The sequence below is a fragment of the Scylla paramamosain genome, chromosome 8, assembly GCF_035594125.1.
Source record: "Scylla paramamosain isolate STU-SP2022 chromosome 8, ASM3559412v1, whole genome shotgun sequence".
Classification (NCBI taxonomy): Eukaryota; Metazoa; Arthropoda; class Malacostraca; order Decapoda; family Portunidae; genus Scylla; species Scylla paramamosain.
The window spans coordinates 15,061,348-15,082,039 of NC_087158.1; the positions used below are offsets into that span (position 1 = coordinate 15,061,348).

General features: G+C 43.4%; 1 protein-coding gene across 5 annotated transcripts in view; it reads right to left on the reverse strand.

Annotated features, from left to right (window-relative positions):
- The window catches only part of LOC135102836 (guanine nucleotide exchange factor for Rab-3A-like), a 78,751-nt gene that overhangs the window by 12,702 nt on the left and 45,357 nt on the right, over positions 1 to 20,692 (reverse strand). For all 5 annotated transcript variants that reach the window (XM_064008397.1, XM_064008400.1, XM_064008398.1 and 2 more), the window contains exon 3: positions 1,775 to 1,970. In XM_064008397.1, the coding sequence (XP_063864467.1) occupies positions 1,775 to 1,970 (196 nt within the window). The remainder of the gene's footprint in view (positions 1 to 1,774; positions 1,971 to 20,692) is intronic.

A 20,692-nucleotide genomic window follows, 5' to 3' on the forward strand; every position in this document is an offset into this window, starting at 1 on the left:
GCTTTATCATCACAATTATACATTTGAATTTATTTTTGTCGAGTAAAAAGGGATTGAAGAATGAATCAAAGCTGAAAATGAATGAACTGTTAAAATTAAGGAATGAATCAATGAAGAGATGAATGAAAGGAAGAACAAGATATAGGCAAAGGATACCAAGCTAAAATAAGTACATAGAAAATATATCAAAAATTAAATTAAGAAAGAAAACTCACAGAAAGAACACAAAGAAATGTACAAGATGTTGAGTCCAAGGGATTAATGGAAGAAATGGGCCACGCACGCACGCACGCACGCACGCACGCACGCACGCACGCACGCACGCACGCACGCACACACACACGATGACAAAAAAAAAACAATCTTTAAATCAGATTTATATCTAGGTTAAGATGGAAAAAATATGGAACACTATAAATGTGAAAGCAAGACAATGCAGTAATATTATGTAGCAGGAAGAAAAGTAAGTTGCTGATTCCCTTGGCCCTCTCCTTATATTTTTCCACCAACAGCTGAGAGAGAGAGAGAGAGAGAGAGAGAGAGAGAGAGAGAGAGAGAGAGAGAGAGAGAGAGAGAGAGAGAGAGAGAGAGAGAGAGAGAGAGAGAGAGAGAGAGAGAGAGAGAGAGAGAATGATGTAATTAGTTCAATGTCGTAATGGTAATGAATGTGTCCAAAGTTCATTATGTAGCGTTGTTAAGAGAGGAGGCAAAAATTGGGAAACACCTGAGACGATCCAATTAAAGGTGTGTGTTTGTGTGTGTGTGTGTGTGTGTGTGTGTGTGTGTGTGTGTGTGTGTGTGTGTGTGTGTGTGTGTGTGTGTGCGGATGACTTGCTTTTCTCTTTTCCGGTGTGCTACTTGCAGGTTAAAGTTTCCCACACGTACTAGTTCACCCCTTCCTTCATCCCTAATCGCTACCCTGACACACACACGAACCTATTGTGGTAAGGAGAATGATGATAGTGATGATGATGATGAAGACAACAGCGGCAGTAATAAATGACGATGAGAACTGTGACTATGGAGGGTATCTTTAATTAACCTCATTACGTAACACTGTTCTTATTAACCTAACGGATCTCACACCCGACCGCCTGCTCTTTTCTTCTCACTCTCCCGGACGTTACAGCCTCGCCTACTGTTACCAAGGTTCACGCATACGTTTCTCGACTGTTACTTGACTTAATGAGGAAGAGCGTGTGTCGTAACGTGAGAAAAGGGGAGGAAGAACGATAGAAAGACACTGATAGAGGGTAAGTAGGGCGGTTGCAACGTGAGAAGGAGAAAGAATGAGAGACGGATGTGAGTTGTGGGTTAGTAGGAAATATATAACAAGAGGAGGAAGAAATGTTTGAATAAATATATCAAGAAGGAAGAGAAAGTAGGGAGAGCAAAAACGTGAGACAGAAGCAAGCCAGAACGAAACCAATTTTTAGAACAGCGTGGGAGACAGATAAAATGAAAGAGAAGAGATCACATCAACAACCTGAGTAAGATATATGGATAAAGAAAGAGAGATTAATACGATGATAGAGGTAGAGAAAAGGTAACGAGAATGAAGACAGAAAGGAAGGAAAAGAACGAAAGGAAGAAAGGAAGGGAAAAGAACGAAAGAAAAAGATAACAAAGAAAACAACAGAACAATCAACATTAAGAAGTAAACATACTGAATAAACAATGAGAGAGAGAGAGAGAGAGAGAGAGAGAGAGAGAGAGAGAGAGAGAGAGAGAGAGAGAGATCAAACATTAGAGGCGCGATGAACAAGTCACCCACCAGTCTCCGTGACGCTCTTGGTGATGAGCTGAGGGTGGAGGTGAGGGTTGGGTGCAGCCGGGGTGGAGGTAATGACGAGGGCCTTCAGTGCCGTCACCTCCGCCGTCAGCACCTCCACTTGCATCTCAGCCTCCCGCAGTGACCGCTCTGCATTGGCGGCTCGCTGGTTGGCACTGTTCACCATGCTGTGCGCCTCCTGCAATGAAGACAAGGGTGGTTGATATACAGGGAGAGGTACTACTCGTACGGTACTAATATTACCTTGAGAGAGAGAGAGAGAGAGAGAGAGAGAGAGAGAGAGAGAGAGAGAGAGAGAGAGAGAGAGAGAGAGAGAGAGAGAGAGAGAGATATTCAACATGTTCTTTCTTCACCGTGTCTGTATTCTTATAACATTCCTAGGAAAAGAAGTATGAAAGAACAATGTGAGACAGGAATACAGAAAACTAGGAAAGACAGCACACGAATGAAAATAAAGATCAGTAAATTCAATTATGATTTTACACACAACACTCCTGCTCCCCCTGCAGTGTTTCCCTGCAAGCCACGCACTGCAGTTAAATCATTGCCAGGGTTGCGATAGTGAGGCTGATAGAGAATGGATCGCACACTTTGAAGGTTTAAAATATTTCCAACAACAATTAAGGCTTAACTGGACATGACTGGAGTTCGAAAACAAGTTAGCATGACAGCCATTATTTAACATAGAAGGCGCTGTTGGAAGACCACGAAAAAGACTAAAAAAAAGAATTCTCAGTTTTTATGATTAAAAGTTCGGAAAAAGCAATTATAAGGAAAAGTAAACAGCTAAAAAAAATTAAGCTTTCTATAATTTCTATTTTTTTTTTTTTTTTTTTTGCATAATTCCATAAAAAAACCTTCTGTGATGATTGAAGCTATTTTCACTTTTCCTCAGCTTTCCAAAGATTCTGGAGGACAGAGACGCAAACACATAACACACTGCTTGAAGAGTTCGAGGAAATATAGGGAAGTCAGCGTTGCGAGGAGCAGAAGGCAACGCTGGCACAGATTATATCAACAATTTGGACAAGAGCTGTCATGAGTTAAGGTGGTGGTGGCAACACTGCGCTGGGTGCCCCTATGAAGCACTCCTGTTAGCACCATCACCCACTAACACTGGCCACACGCTACCACCATCACCAACGCACTGAGGCACCAAACTTTCAATCAATCATAAAACATAACTATAAACATGTATGTTACTACGTCGTATCTTTAGAGCTTTTTCTGTTTTCCTCTTCCTTTGATACTTTCTAAGGGTTTAATACTTAATATATAATTTTATGTGAGCTAACCTCGGCAGATGTATATAAATGACGTCAATTTTATCACTTCAAAAAGAAAATAAATTATAAGAACAACATTAAAAAGACAGGAAGAGGTCAGACACTTCAAGGTTCACTCAATGTACAGAAATACAGTTAGGTATGAACACACACACACACACACACACACGCGCGTTCTAACATATTCCTCTGCCCTTTACACCTTATGTACGTATATAGCATTGTTCAATATTAAATACACTACAAGGCACGTACGGGCGTGTAGCCAGAAAGAGCAAGGTGGCTCAAGGTATAAGGGGAAAAAAAGAGAGGGAGAAAAAGTGATATTCAGACAGTTACAAGGCATAAACGGAGATAGAAAATAAAGAAAAAAGTTATCAAGGCCATGATAATTCTAGATAGATGAGTATTCTTAATTGTTACATGCCAACAACTGCATTACGTACAGTAGGGAGAGATAGAGAGATAATACGTGATTCCCTTATCATCATCACATGTTACGTGGTCTATATTTAAGCCAGCTACTCCACCCCTCACCTGACGTTACACGAAAACCCTTCCAAAGTTCGTGTTTCAGTAATAAAAGATGTTCGTAGGCTATTTTGAGGTTCGACTGTGTGTGGCAGTTTAAAATAGCCTCTTTTTTTCGATCATCTGTCACGTTCTTCAGTATCTTGTTTGCATGGCTGGTTGTTTAGTAATGTCCTAAAAATAAATCGAACTTTATCATCCATGCCATATCCTGCTTCTGTGTTCAGCTGGCTGGATGTAGGTTTCTCTGTCTCCCCTTTTGGTAACCTGTATGTCTGTGGCTATCTATAGTGTTGTTAGCCAGGGTATGTGCTGGTGTGTGCGCCTGTGTGACTGGCTAGGTGTGGATTTGTCTGTCTGTCTGTCTGTCTGTCTGGCTGATAGTCTGCTGGTTGTAAATTTGTATGTGTGGCTGTCAGTCAAGCCAGCGCTCTATTAGGTTGTGCTTGGATATTTGTCTCCGTTTGGCTGGCTGAGTCTGTATGCAAGTCAGTCAGGCTGGCTCCATCTGGCTGCGAGTCTTTCTGTATGGCTGTTTTGTTTGTCTGTAAGTCTGTCTGTCTGTTTGTCTGCATGGATGTCTGGGTTGGGTTGGGTTTATCTCTCGTCATGTGATGAGCTATTGGTGCTATCAGCCTTATCCTTTATCTAATAGCCTATCTAACGCAAACCAGATTATCACGTCTGGTAATGTCCGAATTCCAATCTAGCTACCGGTAGTCTTTCCTAAGTAACCGAAACTATCCATCGGGTGGAATGTTCTGAAGTTTCAGAATTGAGTTAATTGATAATCTAAATGGTTCAGACCGTAAGTTTTAGTAAGTGCGATATATTTAGGTTGAGAGAGAGAGAGAGAGAGAGAGAGAGAGAGAGAGAGAGAGAGAGAGAGAGAGAGAGAGAGAGAGAGAGCACCAGCAGCACTTGTTTTTATGAGTCATCATCACCACCACCACCAACGCCACCACCACCGCCCACTATCTTACTGGAGCTGCAAGGTTACTCACACTACGCAAAGAGAGAGAGAGAGAGAGAGAGAGAGAGAGAGAGAGAGAGAGAGAGAGAGAGAGAGAGAGAGAGAGAGAGAGAGAGAGAGAGATACTTATATGATATTTCTCCTTAAAGTTCCCATATTGATATTTTCTGCACTTTTATTATTGATTTTTTTCCCTCCCTCCTCTGAAGCGAATATGATGATACTGGTAATGATGGCGGTGTTTTGTATTGGAGAGGAGAGAGAATACAGCACAATAAATGGAGGAGGAGGAGGAGGAGGAGGAATGGGAGCAGGAAGAGAGTTAAACACACCAGTTAACAAACAATATGATAAACGGGGCCTTAACTTAAAGAAGAAGGAAGTGGAGGAGGAGGACTGAGAAAGGAAGAAGAAAGATAAAAAAAAAAAGGTGAATGTAAGAGGACACAAAGGAAAAAAACGAGGAACAGGAAAAGGAGAGAAAAAAAGAGCTAAAAAAATAAGAGAGAACACATGAACAAAAAAAATAACAACAAATTAAAGAAAAGCAGAAAAAGTGAGAAAAAAACAGGACAAAATAAGGAAATTAAACAGACAGCAAAAAAAAAAAGTTAACTCGAAAAAAAAAAAAAAAAAAAAAACGAGAGGAAAACGAAAGTAACACATGATCGGGAGAAGTGTGCGCATCCAAATGTTTTCGAATCGATGACGTCGGAGAGAGGAGAAGCGAGGAGAGAGGCGGAGTGAGCAAAGGCAGCAAGTACATCCGACACGCAGGATCAATCACACCTGTGGAACTGAATGCTACACAGATCGGTGAACCTGACAGTGAAAAAGGAAAGAGAGAGAGAAAGAAAAAAATAATAATGATATGGCGTTTCTGAATGGAATAGAGGGAGGAAGGGAGGGAGGAAGATGGAGGGAGGAAGAGAGGTTACTACGTAGTGAGAGCGAAATGGGACAGAGGAGGGAGGGGGAGGAGAACGAGGGGAAGGAGGGGACGTGTGTGTGTGTGTGTGTGTGTGTGTGTGTGTGTGTGTGTGTGTGTGTGTGTGTGTGTGTGTGTGTGTGTGTAATCCCTCTCAGTAGTGTCTCAACTGTATAGGCACTGTCGTCATAGAGAGAGAGAGAGAGAGAGAGAGAGAGAGAGAGAGAGAGAGAGAGAGAGAGAGAGAGAGAGAGAGAGAGAGGCTGCGGTAGACAGAGTGGCACCCAACAAAGAGAGGAAGGGGAAGGGGAAGAGGAAGAGGTGGGTGGGTGGGTGGGTGGGTGGTGGGGAGAGGAGACAGGGGGTGAGGGTGGAGAAGGAGAGGACGAGGAGAGAGACAGAAGGGATAAACGTCTTTTACTACGCAGCACAATCGAGTTTGAGTTTCTGATCATCCCCTCCACAAACATCTTTCATTTTTTGTTTCTGCAACACTGCATACAAAATAGAAACGTATATATGAAAGTACGAGGATCTATCAACCAGCCAACAACCACCTCAAAAATCACGAAAATATAGAAAATACATCGTAGAAAATTTGGGGGAAGAGAATATAAAGTAAAATGCTCGAAAATCACAATGTGAATAGAAATCTGATTAACTTAATGTACAATAATTATGATAGTGTAAGTACGATGGGATATTTTCTGACCTTCTTGCGAGGTTAATATAATAAATATTAAAGGCGTGCAAATAAGCAACCGGCAACTAGAGAGCACATTGTCTTTAGCCCTGGACTTGCATTCCTTCTGAGAGAGAGAGAGAGAGAGAGAGAGAGAGAGAGAGAGAGAGAGAGAGAGAGAGAGAGAGAGAGAGAGAGAGAGACTATAAATTTAAAATATCAGTCATCCTTACACTTCAGTTCAAGGCCTCACACACACACACACACACACACACACACACACAGTGAAAGCTTTCAAAACGGTAATTTTTTTAACCACGAAAGTTCTCCGTACCAGCCTGTATCTCTCTCTCTCTCTCTCTCTCTCTCTCTCTCTCTCTCTCTCTCTCTCTGACAATGGAGGGAGGCACGCGTGGAATGTTTATAACACTTTTATATACAAAGGAAGTTCGAAGTTGTGTTGCAAGCGATATCGGAAGGCAGCGGTGGTGGTGGTGGTGGTGGTGGTGGTGGTGGTGTATTGTTATGGTGATGGTAGTAACTGTTGTAGAAATGGAAACAATAGACTGATACCGTTTCTTGTTGGTAGTGGTAGCGGTAGTAATGAGAGTGGTGGTGGTGGTGGTGATGGTGGTGGTAGTAACAACGATAATGGAAGCAGATTAGCAACACTACTTAACTACTTAAAACAACAAACTACGTAGACACAAGAGAATAAGGCGCTGTCACCACCACCACCACCACCACCACCACCAACAACAACAACAACAACAACAACAGCAATAACAACAAAAAATAATCCCCAAAAAAACAACAGAAACCAGAAGAATACAAGCAAATATATATAATGAAATAGAATAAAATAATAAAAACAACATTGATGACAGCGGCCTTGAAAATAATGGCTGTCAATTTTTAGAGAGAGAGAGAGAGAGAGAGAGAGAGAGAGAGAGAGAGAGAGAGAGAGAGAGAGAGAGAGAGAGAGAGAGAGAGAGAGAGAGAGAGAATTATATAACTTTTTCTTTCTTCTTTCATCTCCTCTCTTGCTAACTCCTCCCTCATGTCCTACGCTTAATAATAGCTGCTCTTCTTGAGTCCTTGCCCTCGCCCTCAAAAGGAAGATTAAGGAGGAGGAGGAGGAGGAGGAGGAGGAGGAGGAGGAGGAGGAGGAGGAGGAGGAGGAGGAGGAGGAGGAGGAGGAATGAAATGATATGATAATGTGTCTTTTCAAATGTCTGCTCCACTTCCGTCTCTCTCTCTCTCTCTCTCTCTCTCTCTCTCTCTCTCTCTCTCTCTCTCTCTCTCTCTCTCTCTCTCTGTGTGTGTGTGTGTGTGTGTGTGTGTGTGTGTGTGTGTGTGTGTGTGTGTGTGTGTGTGTGTGTGTGTGTGTGTGTGTGTGTGTGTGTGGAAGCTGCCAAAAAATATATCAACTTGTCTACAACACACACACACACACACACACACACACACACACACACACACACAGAGAGCGAGTTAAGGCCGAGAGAGGGGAGAGTGAATGAGTGAATGTGGGTTTGTGAATGGGTGAAGAGAGAGAGAGAGAGGTAAGGAAGGAAGGAAGGAAGATGAAGAGAATAGGAAGGCGATAAAGAAACAAAAGAAAAAAAAGTTATTGTATTCCAACCTTGACATATTTGAATGTTATGGTACTAACAACAACGGCGACAACAACAACAACAACAACAACAACAAAAACAACAACAACTGGAGCACTGCGACAAGACTAGTTATTCTATTCTGGTCTTATCATTCATCCTTGTTACCTAATTTCCTCTAACTTTTCTTTTCATCCTCCTTGCCAGGCCGTACAACACATCTCTGAACTAAATGAAATGAAATAAAACACCCCTGCGGAGAGAGAGAGAGAGAGAGAGAGAGAGAGAGAGAGAGAGAGAGAGAGAGAGAGAGAGAGAGAGAGAGAGAGAGAGAGAGAGAGAGAGAGAGAGAGAGAGAGAATCAGTTGACTTTTTGAAATGCAAGTTGGTGTTTTGTCTATTTTGGCGCGAAAAGTAACATAGGAACACGAACCACTGTTATGAATCTACTGGCTTTTTGTAACAATATGAATCCGGCACCATTTTTATATTATTACTTCAACTAGATTTAAGTGTAATGGCTCGTCTCTAACAAGCAGTGAGCTCAGCATTGTGTCTAGTATTGCCAGTATTTGCTCAACTCTGGAACTCCTTGCTTGCTTCTTTATTTCTTCCTTCCTATGACTTTAACTCCTTTAAGAAGAAGGTTTCTAGACACTTACCTATCCTCCAATTCTAATGATCTCTTTGACCTTTCCTTTAGGACTGACACTGTGGGATTTTTTTTTTTTTCGCTAATTGTTGTTCTTGGCCAGTGCCCTTATTGAAAAAAAAAAGATGAAAAATGTCTTGCTTCATGCTATTTCGACTTAAATTAGATCTTTCTTTAGTAAGTTCAGAGTTAAATAGTCGCTATTTTGACTTTTTTTTCAGCGCGAAATAAGATCTTAAATGGTCATAACTAATCCATCATTAAAAAAAAATAAAATACAATCGGCTGCCTTTCCATATAATAGATAGTGGCTTTCATCACTCAGTTTTGACGCCAAGCAGCATACATGGTGACATCACGTACGTGTATAAGTATGACACAAGTGATGCGCATCAGTAAGCAAGCCCATATCATGCAAGTCAGGTTACATGCATTAATACTCTTACGTTGTTCTTTTATTACTCGTATTCGCTTATAATTCCATGAAAACAGCACCGAGACAGACAAAGGAGGAGGAGGAGGAGGAGGAGGAGGAGGAGGAGGAGGAGGAGGAGGAGGAGGAGGAGGAGGAGGAGGAGGAGGAACTAAAAGGATGAGGAAAAAGATAAGGAGAGAGGAGACGAAAGAGATAAAGAGTAGGAACAAGAAATGAAGGGATAACGGAAGACGAGGAATGAGGAAGAGGAAGAGAAGAAAGAAGACACAAGAAGAGATGAAAATAATAATAATAATAATAATAATAATAATAATAATAATAATAATAAAAATAATAATAATAATAATAATAAGAAGAAGAAGAAGAAGAAGACTGACTGCAAAATTTTACCGCCACAACGAGAGAAAAACAAAAACAAAGAAACGTGAAAGAAAACGAGGAAGAAAAGAAAAAAGGAAGAAAATAAAAGTAGTAGCAGTAGCAGGAGGAGGAGGAGGAGGAGGAGGAGGAGGAGGAGGAGGAGGAGGAGGAGGAGGAGGAGGAGGAGGAAAGAAAGAAGTTGTAGTAGTGTTAGGCGGAGAGAGGAGGAAGGAAGAAAAGTTGTCAGGCCGCGCCCTGCATCACAATGTGGGATCTTGGCTGCCGCTTTCTGTTCTTGCCTACATCTCGTGGCTCCTCGCCTGGCATATTGAGGACACATTGCCTGGCGCCCCTGACCTTTGTAAACCCTCGCCTCGCCGCGGGCCTGGGAGCATGGGAACATCACTACTACTACTACTACTACTACTACTACTACTACTACTACTACTACCGCCGAGAGAGAGAGAGAGAGAGAGAGAGAGAGAGAGAGAGAGAGAGAGAGAGAGAGAGAGAGAGAGAGAGAGAGAGTATGGTATGGTTGTGACTCCCAGTTCTCTCTCTCTCTCTCTCTCTCTCTCTCTCTCTCTCTCTCTCTCTCTCTCTCTCTCTGCAAGGTCGTGCTCCCTCAAATTACGTGACGGGAAGTTAGAAAGGTCGAGAGAAACTACGGAGAGAGAGAGAGAGAGAGAGAGAGAGAGAGAGAGAGAGAGAGAGAGAGAGAGAGAGAGAGAGAGAGAGAGAGAGAGAGAGAGAGAGAGAGAGAGAGAGAGATACACGAAAAAAAAAGTATTTATTAAACTCAATGGAATTCACTATTTTTTTAAGTATGGCTCTGTTAATCAATTCACTCAATCTGGCAAATGTTCAAACATTAAATCAGTATTTTAACTGGAACTGAAAAAAATAAATAAATAAGTAAATAACTTTTATTGGGAGTAATAAATAAATAAATGAAATACTGAAATTTACGGAAAATTATAAAGTTTCGAAAAGTGTGTGACCGTTTATTACAGGAAAGAGCTGAATACTGATTGGCTGAAAATAAAAATAAGGAAGAATGAAAACTGATAAGGGATTGGTTGATGATATCTAGGGTGATTGGTGATTGGCTGATGACTGCGATGACTGGAGGAGAGAAATTCGAAAGTATCGTAATGCCATCAGCACGTACAGCGATATTACGAAGTGTCACGGCCGCTGGGAAGAGAAACTAGAGGTGGTGGTGGTGATGTTAATAGTAGTGGTAGTGATGTTACTGGTGATGGTGGTGGTGACTTGCTACTTCTGATCGTTCTTAGATATTTAATGGTGGTAGTTGGTGTGATAGTGGTAGTGGTGGTGGTGGTGGTGAAGGAAAAGATGAGTGATGATTTAGAGCTGGTGGTTATGAATGGTGATTGATGATAGTGATGAATGAAGATGATGTAAAATAACAGTGGTGATGAGCGGTGAAAGTGATGAGGATGGTGATGACTGGAGCTAATTAAAGATGATGTGGAATAACAGTGGTATGAACGGTGAAGGTGATGATGGTGATGACTGGAGCTAATTAAAGATGACGCAGGATAACGATAATGATGAATGATAACGATGATGCAAAGTAAAGAGGAAGTCGATGATAAATGATGATGGTGATGGTGATGGTGAGGCCCGTGGTGGTGATGGTAACAGTGATTTAAAACGTACAAACACAAGAAATGATGGAAGAGGAAGTCAGTGATGGTGAGTGATGAATGATGGTGATTGTGTCCGTGGTGGTGGCAGTGGTGATGGTGGTGGTGTAATGGTGGTGGCCCCAGGGACAGACATAGCGGCACAAACCGGTACTCGTGACCTAACATACCTCACCACCACCACCACCACCACCACCACCCATGTTAGCTAGCAACGCCCCTTGCCCTCCACCCCTTCAACCACTCCCCCCATCAATGCCTTTATCTGCACGTTCTCCACCTCCACCACCACCACCACCACCACTACTCAAAGCGCGCCGTCACCATAGCAACCTCGCCGCCACCACTACCACCACCATCACGCTTATGTGTGTGTGTGTGTGTGTGTGTGTGTGTGTGTGTGTGTGTGTGTGTGTGTGGTAGGGGAGGAAGGGGAGAGGGAAGGAGGCATGGTGAGGGGAAGAGAGGGGAAAAGACTAAGAACGGGAAAAGAATAAAGAGGAAGTGAGCGAAGGAGAAGGGGAAGGGAAGGAAAAGGAAAGAAATATAATAAATACAAAGGAAGATAATAAAAAGAAGGATAGAAAGAGGGAACAGGAGGGGATTGGGAAAGGAAAAAAATAGATAAAAAATACAAAAGATAAGAAATGACACTAAAAATATGCAAAGGGAAAGGAGGAAGAAGAGGAAGAGGAAATGCAAGAGTAAGAGGAAAAGGATGATAGAATACAGGAAAGAGAAAGGAAAAGAATAATGCAATAAGTCTTTTTTTTTTCTTTCTTTCCTCTTTTGGTTTCATATTCCACAAAACATTTCCACTGCACTAATACAGAACAATATTAATTAAATTTACATTCCATAATTGCTAGTATAACGAGAGATTTTATTTGCTCTCTCTCTCTCTCTCTCTCTCTCTCTCTCTCTCTCTCTCTCTCTCTCTCTCTCTCTCTCTCTCTCTCTCTCTCCATTAATCTTTACCATTACACAACTCAATCCTCGCCACTCTACTCTCTCCATCTCTCAGTATCTCTTCCCCTCCAACACTCTCCCTTCTCCCCCCTCCTCCCCCACTCCCACGTTCTCTACCTCTCCCTTCCTGCCCTCCCCAAGGCCTGCGAGGGGAGGAAGGGTACAAAGGGTTAAGAAGGAAGAGGGCAAAAGGTCTTGGATAACTCAATCAAGTATAAAAAAAAGAATTACGTCACTCACAATACAGAAGGGAAAAGAGGAAGAGAGAAAAAAAAAGTCAAGGGAATAAAACTTGGCGGGAGATTTAAACAACAGCACGACACAACCGCCATCTCTTCACGGGGGGTGGAGGGGAAGGGGTGTAATTAATAATACGTCTTTCTATCGCACAAATAATAGGAAAACGACAGATGAAGAAGAAAATATGAAGAGAAAATACATGTGAAGAAAAACAAGTGTGACAGCAACGCCATCTCTTGAGAGGAAAAATAATTATTAATGTCATGAGTTCTTTCTCTCACGGATGAAATATGGTGGAGAGAGAGAGAGAGAGAGAGAGAGAGAGAGAGAGAGAGAGAGAGAGAGAGAGAGAGAGAGAGAGAGAGAGAGAGAGAGAGAGAGAGAGAGAGAGAGAGAGAGAGAGAGAGAAATTCATTGCTCAATATCTACTGTACTTTCAACAATGCCTGAGAATGGAAAGTTATTTTTAGACAGCAATGAAGTAGTAGTAGTGGTAGTAGTAGTAGTAGTAGTAGTAGTAGTAGTAGTAGTAGTAGTAGTAGTAGTAGTAGTACTGGATAGATTCAAGATTCTAAATTCACTTTGTATGTATGTATGTATGTATGTATGTATTTATGCAATATGTATATATACGTGCATGTGTGAATACAGAAATCGTGTAAAAGCAAATAACTGTACCGCCATACACAGTACTATAGATGTAGATGTGTGTATGTGTGTGTCAGAGAGAGAGAGAGAGAGAGAGAGAGAGAGAGAGAGAGAGAGAGAGAGAGAGAGAGAGAGAGAGAGAGTGGGACAATTTCAAGACCCACCGTTCCTTCTCTCTCTCTCTCTCTCTCTCTCTCTCTCTCTCTCTCTCTCTCTCTCTCTCTCTCTCTCTCTCTCTCTCTCTCACACACACACACACACATTTTGTCTGTCCTCTAAGCTTAGAAAAAATCAACTTTATATAGTGTTGTGGGGCAAGCATCTTTGTGACTGCCAACATTGCTTCAGACCAAAAGCTTTCTACCAGGTCTGCTTTAACTGTGACTATTGGTGAAATACATGAGATTATGGACGGTGAAAACATCATTTAACTTCTTGATTTGTGAAACGCAGTTGATATTGTCAGTCACAATATTCTTCTACGCAAATGCTCTAATTCTAACAGAACTAGACAGAACTCTTATCTATCAAGCTGAAGAAAAAAGTAAAATCTACAGAAGTAAATGTCAGCTATGGCGTCCTTCAAGGCTCCATCCTAGGTCCTGCATTGCTAAAGCTTTCTGTTCATGACGTGGCTGAGTACATGAGTGATCGAACATTCTCGCAGTCTAACTTATGACTCGATTTTTTCCCAACTGCTCTTTGAGAAAAAAAAAAAAAAAAAAAAAAAAAGCTACCCTTAACAAGGCAAAGTAACATCCTCCCAGACATGTAGTCGTGGTCAGTCTTATCTAAACACAATGTACGTCTTTTCACCGGAAGGAAACAGTTGCCATGCAATACATCCGAGAACACTACTAGCAGACCCGCCACGTCAGCATCCGTCCCGCCACACTTGTTAAACATTTGGCTTTGTACAGGCACCAGTACTTACCGTTCGACACGCATTTAACATGTCACCAGAAAAAATAAAAATAAATAAATAAAATAAAAAATAAATAAATAAAATAAATAAATAAATAAATAAATGGATAAATAAATAAAAAAAATAAATAAATATAGATAAATAAAATAAATATCATAGGAACGTTATTATAATTATAGTCGTATTAGTATGAGCTTTGACGAATTTAGCGAGGAAATTGTTGTCCACTCACCCGTGTCAACTCACACTAATGAATTTGGGCACCGCAGTAACTATTCAAATACAGGAAGTGCAAGGAAAGCTAAATTTTCCAAACAAAGTTAAGATCGGTGGTAAGAAAAATATGATCATATCTCCCGTGCCTTCAAAGAACTAGGAGGGCTGAAAATCAAACACAAATCCCTCAAGGTCAGTAATACCGTGTGTTCGTCACTGAGCGGCCTGTCTATGCCACGCCTCGCTCCACTGCCCCCCAGCAGTCACCAGTACAAGCAGCGTGACCAGGCAACAAAATAACTTTGCTATTCCCTAAGCAGACAAACACTGACGCAAAAGCCACCTCTGCAAAAGAACAAGAGAGAGAGAGAGAGAGAGAGAGAGAGAGAGAGAGAGAGAGAGAGAGAGAGAGAGAGAGAGAGAGAGAGAGAGAGAGAGAGAGAGAGAGAGAGAGGGAATCCCTACCAAATATCACTAAGTTATATTTTTTTATCTGTATTCGTTAAGAATATATTGAAAAAGCCAAATGGTACATAGCACACACATATTAACTGAAGACTGGAAAATTTGATGTTTTTGCTGTTATTTTATGTTGTGATTTTTATTTATTTCATTATAATTTTACTTATCTCTCCGTAATCTTGTCTACTTTAACTGTAACGTTATTTATATCACTGAAATCTATTCTACTTTACTGTAACTTTACTTATGTCACTAATATAATTAATTTTATTGTACCTATTTATATTTTATCTTATAGTAACCTAATCTACTTTACTGTAACTTTATTTATGTCACTTTAGTTTAATCTATTTAATTGTAGTTTTATTTAATTTCACTCTAATCTAATCTACTTTACTGTAACTTTACTTACTGAACTGGAATCTAATGTACTTTTACCGTAATTTAACTTATTTCTCTGTAATTTAATGCACTTCACCGTAACCGTACTTATTTCAGTGTAATCTTACTGACAATAATGAATTCAACGTCTGCTGGTGGTGCGGCCTGCTGACGTGACCAGCGCGGCGCCACAACACGCCTCTCCCTACACACTGATCTTCATTCCCTTTACCTTTATTTTTTACCATCAGCGCAATACAAATTTAACATGTAAACAACAGTCTGCCAATTAAGCTCAGTGTAATAACTACTACCCAGCTGGTTGGGAAAAAAAATAATTTGAATCTGATTTGGATATCTCTCTCTCTCTCTCTCTCTCTCTCTCTCTCTCTCTCTCTCTCTCTCTCTCTCTCTCTCTCTCTCTCTCTAATCCCTCGCAGGCCACTCAAACATGCAAGCTTGCGCAGGGTGACTGAACAAAGCCATAGGGAGAAGGGATTAGAGAGAGAGAGAGAGAGAGAGAGAGAGAGAGAGAGAGAGAGAGAGAGAGAGAGAGAGAGAGAGAGAGAGAGAGAGAGAGAGAGACGTACGACAACAAAGACTAGTGAAAAGGCAAATTCTCTCTCTCTCTCTCTCTCTCTCTCTCTCTCTCTCTCTCTCTCTCTCTCTCTCTCTCTCTCTCTCACTGAAAGCAACAACAGGATGAGATAGAATCGATGCATAGAAAACAGACAGATAGAAAGAGGATACTCAGAGAGAGAGAGAGAGAGAGAGAGAGAGAGAGAGAGAGAGAGAGAGAGAGAGAGAGAGAGAGAGAGAGAGAGAGAGAGAGAGAGAGAGAGGCATGGGGTGTATGGGACCATGAGATGTAAGAGCAGTTGTTCAGCTTTAAAGAAGGAGGAGGAGGAGGAGGAGGAGGAGGAGGAGGAGGAGGAGGAGGAGGAGGAGGAGGAGGAGGAGGAGGACTTTCGCTTTCATAGTAACCTCTTCTATGTAAGCTTCTTAATGGTGATGATGATGATAATGATGATGATGATGATGATAGTAATAGTAATAATAATAATAATAATAATAATAATAATAATAATAATAATAATAATAATAATAATAATAATAAGAAGAAGAAGAAGAACAAGAACAAGAACAAGAACAAGAAGAACAAGAAGAAGAAGGAAGAGGAAAAAGAGAGAAAAAGAAAGAAAGAAAGAAAGAAAGAAAGAAAGAAAGAAAGAAAGAAAGAAAGAAAGAAACAGTTACAAACAACATGTGTAGCTAATAGGAAACCCGCTTGTTGTTTTTCCTCCTCCTCCTCCTCCTCCTCCTCCTCCTCCTCCTCCTCCTCCTCCTGCTATTTTTCCCTCCTCTTCCATCATCTTCTTGCCCTCCTTTATCTACACAATACCTGATTAATTTTCACCAACACCACTTCCTCTTTCACCACCACCACCACCACCACCACCACCACCATCATCATCATCATTATCATCTTCCATGTATTTCCTTTTCTTTTCACCTCCTTCTCCTCCTCCTCCTCCTCCTCATCATCATCATCATCCTCAGCCTCCCACAAGCAGCCACGTAAGGACATACAGGACTGCTGCTTTGTCCTTTCTTTGTGTTCCTGTGAGTTTGCGTTCTCTTCCTTTCCTCTCTCTTCCATTCGTCTCTATAATATTCTCCTTCTTCTCCTCCTCCTCCTCTTTTCGTCTCTCCTCATCCATCTATATCTCCCCTCATCCTCCTCCTTCCTTCCACCCGTTTACATCTTCCAATCTCCTCCTCCTGCTCCTCTTCCTCCTCCTTCTCCTCCTCTCCCATCAATAGTATCGCCGCCACCACCACCACCACCACCATCATGTTCTCTTCCTTCTCCTCCTCCTCCATTTCGAGCACCACAGTCTCCTCCTCCTCCTCTTCCTCCTCGTTCATAACAAAGACAGCCTCCCAAACACACATTCGATAGGACGGGAGGAGAAAGAGTTGGAGGAGGAGGAGGAGGAGGAGGAGGAGATGGAAACTGACATGGGGAAGGAAGGAAGGAAGGAAGGAAGGAAGGAAGGAAGGAAGGAAGGAAAGAAAGAAAGAAAGAAAGAAAGAAAGAAAGAAAGAAAGAAAGAAAGAATGAAGGAAGGAAAGAAGGAAGGAGTGCAGGCAACACATCTCAATCATTACCTCCTTCACCTCTTCCACTTCCTCCTCCTCCTCCTCCTCCAAGCACTGCTGGTGGGGAGGGTATTGGAGGAAACCGGAAAAGGAGGAGCAAAAGAGAAATTCTGAACTGGGAGATGAATGTACAAGAGAGAGAGAGAGAGAGAGAGAGAGAGAGAGAGAGAGAGAGAGAGAGAGAGAGAGAGAGAGAGAGAGAGAGAGAGAGAGAGAGAGAGAAATCTAGATTGGAAACAATGGAAGAGGAGGAGAAGGAAGAGGATAAGACATGTCCGCAGAGGAGGAGGAGGAGGAGGAGGAGGAGGAGGAGGAGGAGGAAGGGCGTGGGAACGACAAGGGTGAGTGAGAGCAGGTGAGCCCAAGTGGGTGAGAGTTCAGGAAATAGGGAAGGGAGAGTTATTACTGAGTGGGGAGAGTGAGGAGACAGGGGAGGGCTGGGGTGAGAGAATAATGGAGGAGGAGGAGGAGGAGGAGGAGGAGGAATACAAAGGAAAACCAAACATGAACAGGCATTCTGGGCACTGTAAGAATGAATGGTAACAATTATTAACTAACTATTGGGTAAAGAGGCAGGAGGAGGAGGAGGAGGAGGAGGGAGGATAACAAAGGAGGAAACAGTACAAGAGGTGATAGGATATACATAAAGGAGAGATGTTATGGGGGAGGTGGAGGAGATGAGGAGTGGATGCGGGTGAATCTTCTTCCTCCCCCCTTATCTCCACCCTCCTCCCTAGCTGCGGGGAGTCAACAACCTCCAGGAACCTCCAGAGGGGGCCGCGGGCGGTGGATGAATATGGAAGAGGAGGAGGAGGAGGAGGAGAACTGACGCCGATGGAGAGGTATGCATGAAAGAAAAAAACGAGAACGAGGAGAAAGGACAGGAGGAAACAAATGAAGAGGAGGAGGAGGAGGAGGAGGAGGAGGAGGAGGAGGAGGAGGAGGAGGAGGAGGAGGGAGGGAGGGAGGCAGGGCTTACGAGGGATCACTTAAATGACGCGCGAGGATGAAATAAAATCAATAAATAACGCCACACACACACACACACACACACACACACACACACACACACACACACACAGAGAGAGAGAGAGAGAGAGAGAGAGAGAGAGAGAGAGAGAGAGAGAGAGAGAGAGAGAGAGAGAGAGAGAGAGAGAGAGAGAGAGAGAGAGAGAGAGAGAGAGAGAGAGGGAAAACGCATCAGTGGAGCAAAAATAAACAAAAGAAAAAAATCCACGAAAAGAAGAAGAAGAAGAAGAAGAAGAAGAAGAAGAAGAAGAAGAAGAACAGCAAACAGAAGAATAAAAACGAAGCGACATATAAGACAAGAGGAAGAGGAGTAGGAGGAGGAGGAGGAGGAGGAGGAAGAGGAGGAGGAGGAGGAGGAGGAGGAGGAGGAGGAGGAGGAGGCGGTCACTTCTAAACAGGTGTAGCTCAGTTCATGGCCATGCGTAAGAGGAGGAGGAGGAGGAGGAGGAGGAGGAGGAGGAGGAGGACAAACCACTGTCGCTCTTATGGACGGGAAACGCGCTTCCTGCAACTCGCCCCTCCCCCCTACCACCCCCGTCTCTCTCTCTCTCTCTCTCTCTCTCTCTCTCTCTCTCTCTCTCTCTCTCTCTCTCTCTCTGCGGGTCCTTTTAAACACACACACACACACACACACACACACACACACACACACACACACAGAGAGAGAGAGAGAGAGAGAGAGAGAGAGAGAGAGAGAGAGAGAGAGAGAGAGAGAGAGAGAGAGAGAGAGAGAGAGAGAGAGAGCAACCTGGCAACCCTGATGACAACCCCCAAAATAAAGGGAGAGGGAGAGGGAAGAGAGAGGGGGAGAGACTGAGAATGAGGAAAGAGGGGAGAGAAGGGTGGGCGGGAAGGGGAGAAGAAAGGAGGGAGGGAGAAGAGAAGAAGATCGGAGAGAGAGAGAGAGAGAGAGAGAGAGAGAGAGAGAGAGAGAGAGAGAGAGAGAGAGAGAGAGAGAGAGAGAGATATGGAGGAGGAGGAGGAGGAGGAGGAGGAGGAGGAGGAGGAGGAGGAGGAGGAGGAGGAGAAGGAGAAGGAGGAGGAGGAGGAGGAGGAGGAGGAGGAGGAGGAGGAGGAAGAGGAGGAGGAGGAGGGGAGACAAAAGAGAGGAAGGAGGAACGGAAGCGAGAGAGAGAGAGAGAGAGAGAGAGAGAGAGAGAGAGAGAGAGAGAGAGAGAGAGAGAGAGAGAGAGAGAGAGAGAGAGAGAGCCAAGTTTATGTATGCATTGGAGGGAAAAGAGTGAGTGAGTGTGTGTGGAGGGAGGGAGGGAGGGAGGGAGGGAGAAGTATAGTGAAGTGGAGAAAGTGAGGGAGAAAAAGAGAAAAGGGAAAGATGAAGGAAGTTTACGTGGGAGGAAGAAGAGAAAGTGTACGAGAGAGAGAGAGAGAGAGAGAGAGAGAGAGAGAGAGAGAGAGAGAGAGAGAGAGAGAGAGAGAGAGAGAGAGAGAGAGAGAGAGAGAGGAATAAAAAGCAAGTACGGAAGGATGGAAGAAAGGAGGAGGAGGGTAAAAGAGAAGATATAATTGAAGGGAGAGAAGGAGGGAAACGAGAAATAATTGAGGCGGTGAGGAGAGGTGAGAGTGAATTTGGAGTGGAGGGAGAGGAAGAGGAAGGGAAAATGAGGAAGGGAGTGAAGGAAAGGCGAAAGTAATGAAGGTTGAGGGCAAACAGGAGGAGGAGGAGGAGGAGGAGGAGGAGGAGGAGGAGTTATGAGAAATTCAGAGAAGAAAGGAAGATATTATCACTGAAATATGGTCGAGAAAAAAAATAGGGAAAGGAAAACAAACAAATCTTCAAAACTGTCCTTTCACATACACGCGCCCCCTCCTCTCTCTCTCTCTCTCTCTCTCTCTCTCTCTCTCTCTCTCTGACCCGTATTTTCAAAGGCCACAGAGATAGTTAACCGGGTCCTAAAAAGTGTTTCTCCTGTTAATAATGTGGATATATATTGCTAATCTGCCACTGAAAAAACAAAAAACCTTGAAAATCTGTGTAATTTCAACTACATCCTTTGAAATATAGTGATGGTGTGGTGGAAGTGTTTTAGAATCTCTCTCTCTCTCTCTCTCTCTCTCTCTCTCTCTCTCTCTCTCTCTCTCTCTCTCTCATGCAGCCACACGAACAACCTGTCGCAAATCCGAATCAGCGTCTCTCTCTCGGGCAGCTGAGACACGGAGACCAGCATGCGCCTGCCTCTCTGCCTCTCCCGCCCTCCGTGCCACCCTCCCCTCCAGCCTTTCCCGCCTTTCTCTTTTCTCTTATCCCCCCCAGGGCCTCAATCCTGATCTCCTTGCCCCTGCTCGATGCCAAACAAAGGACAAAGAGGAGGAAAGAGGAACGAGACAGGAGGAGGATGAGGAGGAGGAGGAGGAGGAGGAGGAGGAGGAGGAGACACTGAACAATGATCGACGCGCCCATATTGTTGCTACCACCACCACCACTACTACCTCCTCCTCCTCCTCTTCCGTCTCCTATCGCTTTGGCAGCCACCCATACTCTCACAGGCTACCTCCACCTCCTCCATCTTTTCCTCCTCCTAATCCCCACCTCCTGGCCACCCACAGCCACCCCACAGTGACAGGAAGGCGCAAGGCAACAAGGTAACAAGGCTCTCCATGCACACACGTGGCCCGCAGCGTGGTGCAGTGTTGCGTGGCGGAGCGCGGCGCGGAGGGCGGGCGGGTGGCTGGCTGGCTGGGCTGGGAGAGTTGGTTAGTCACTGGTCACTA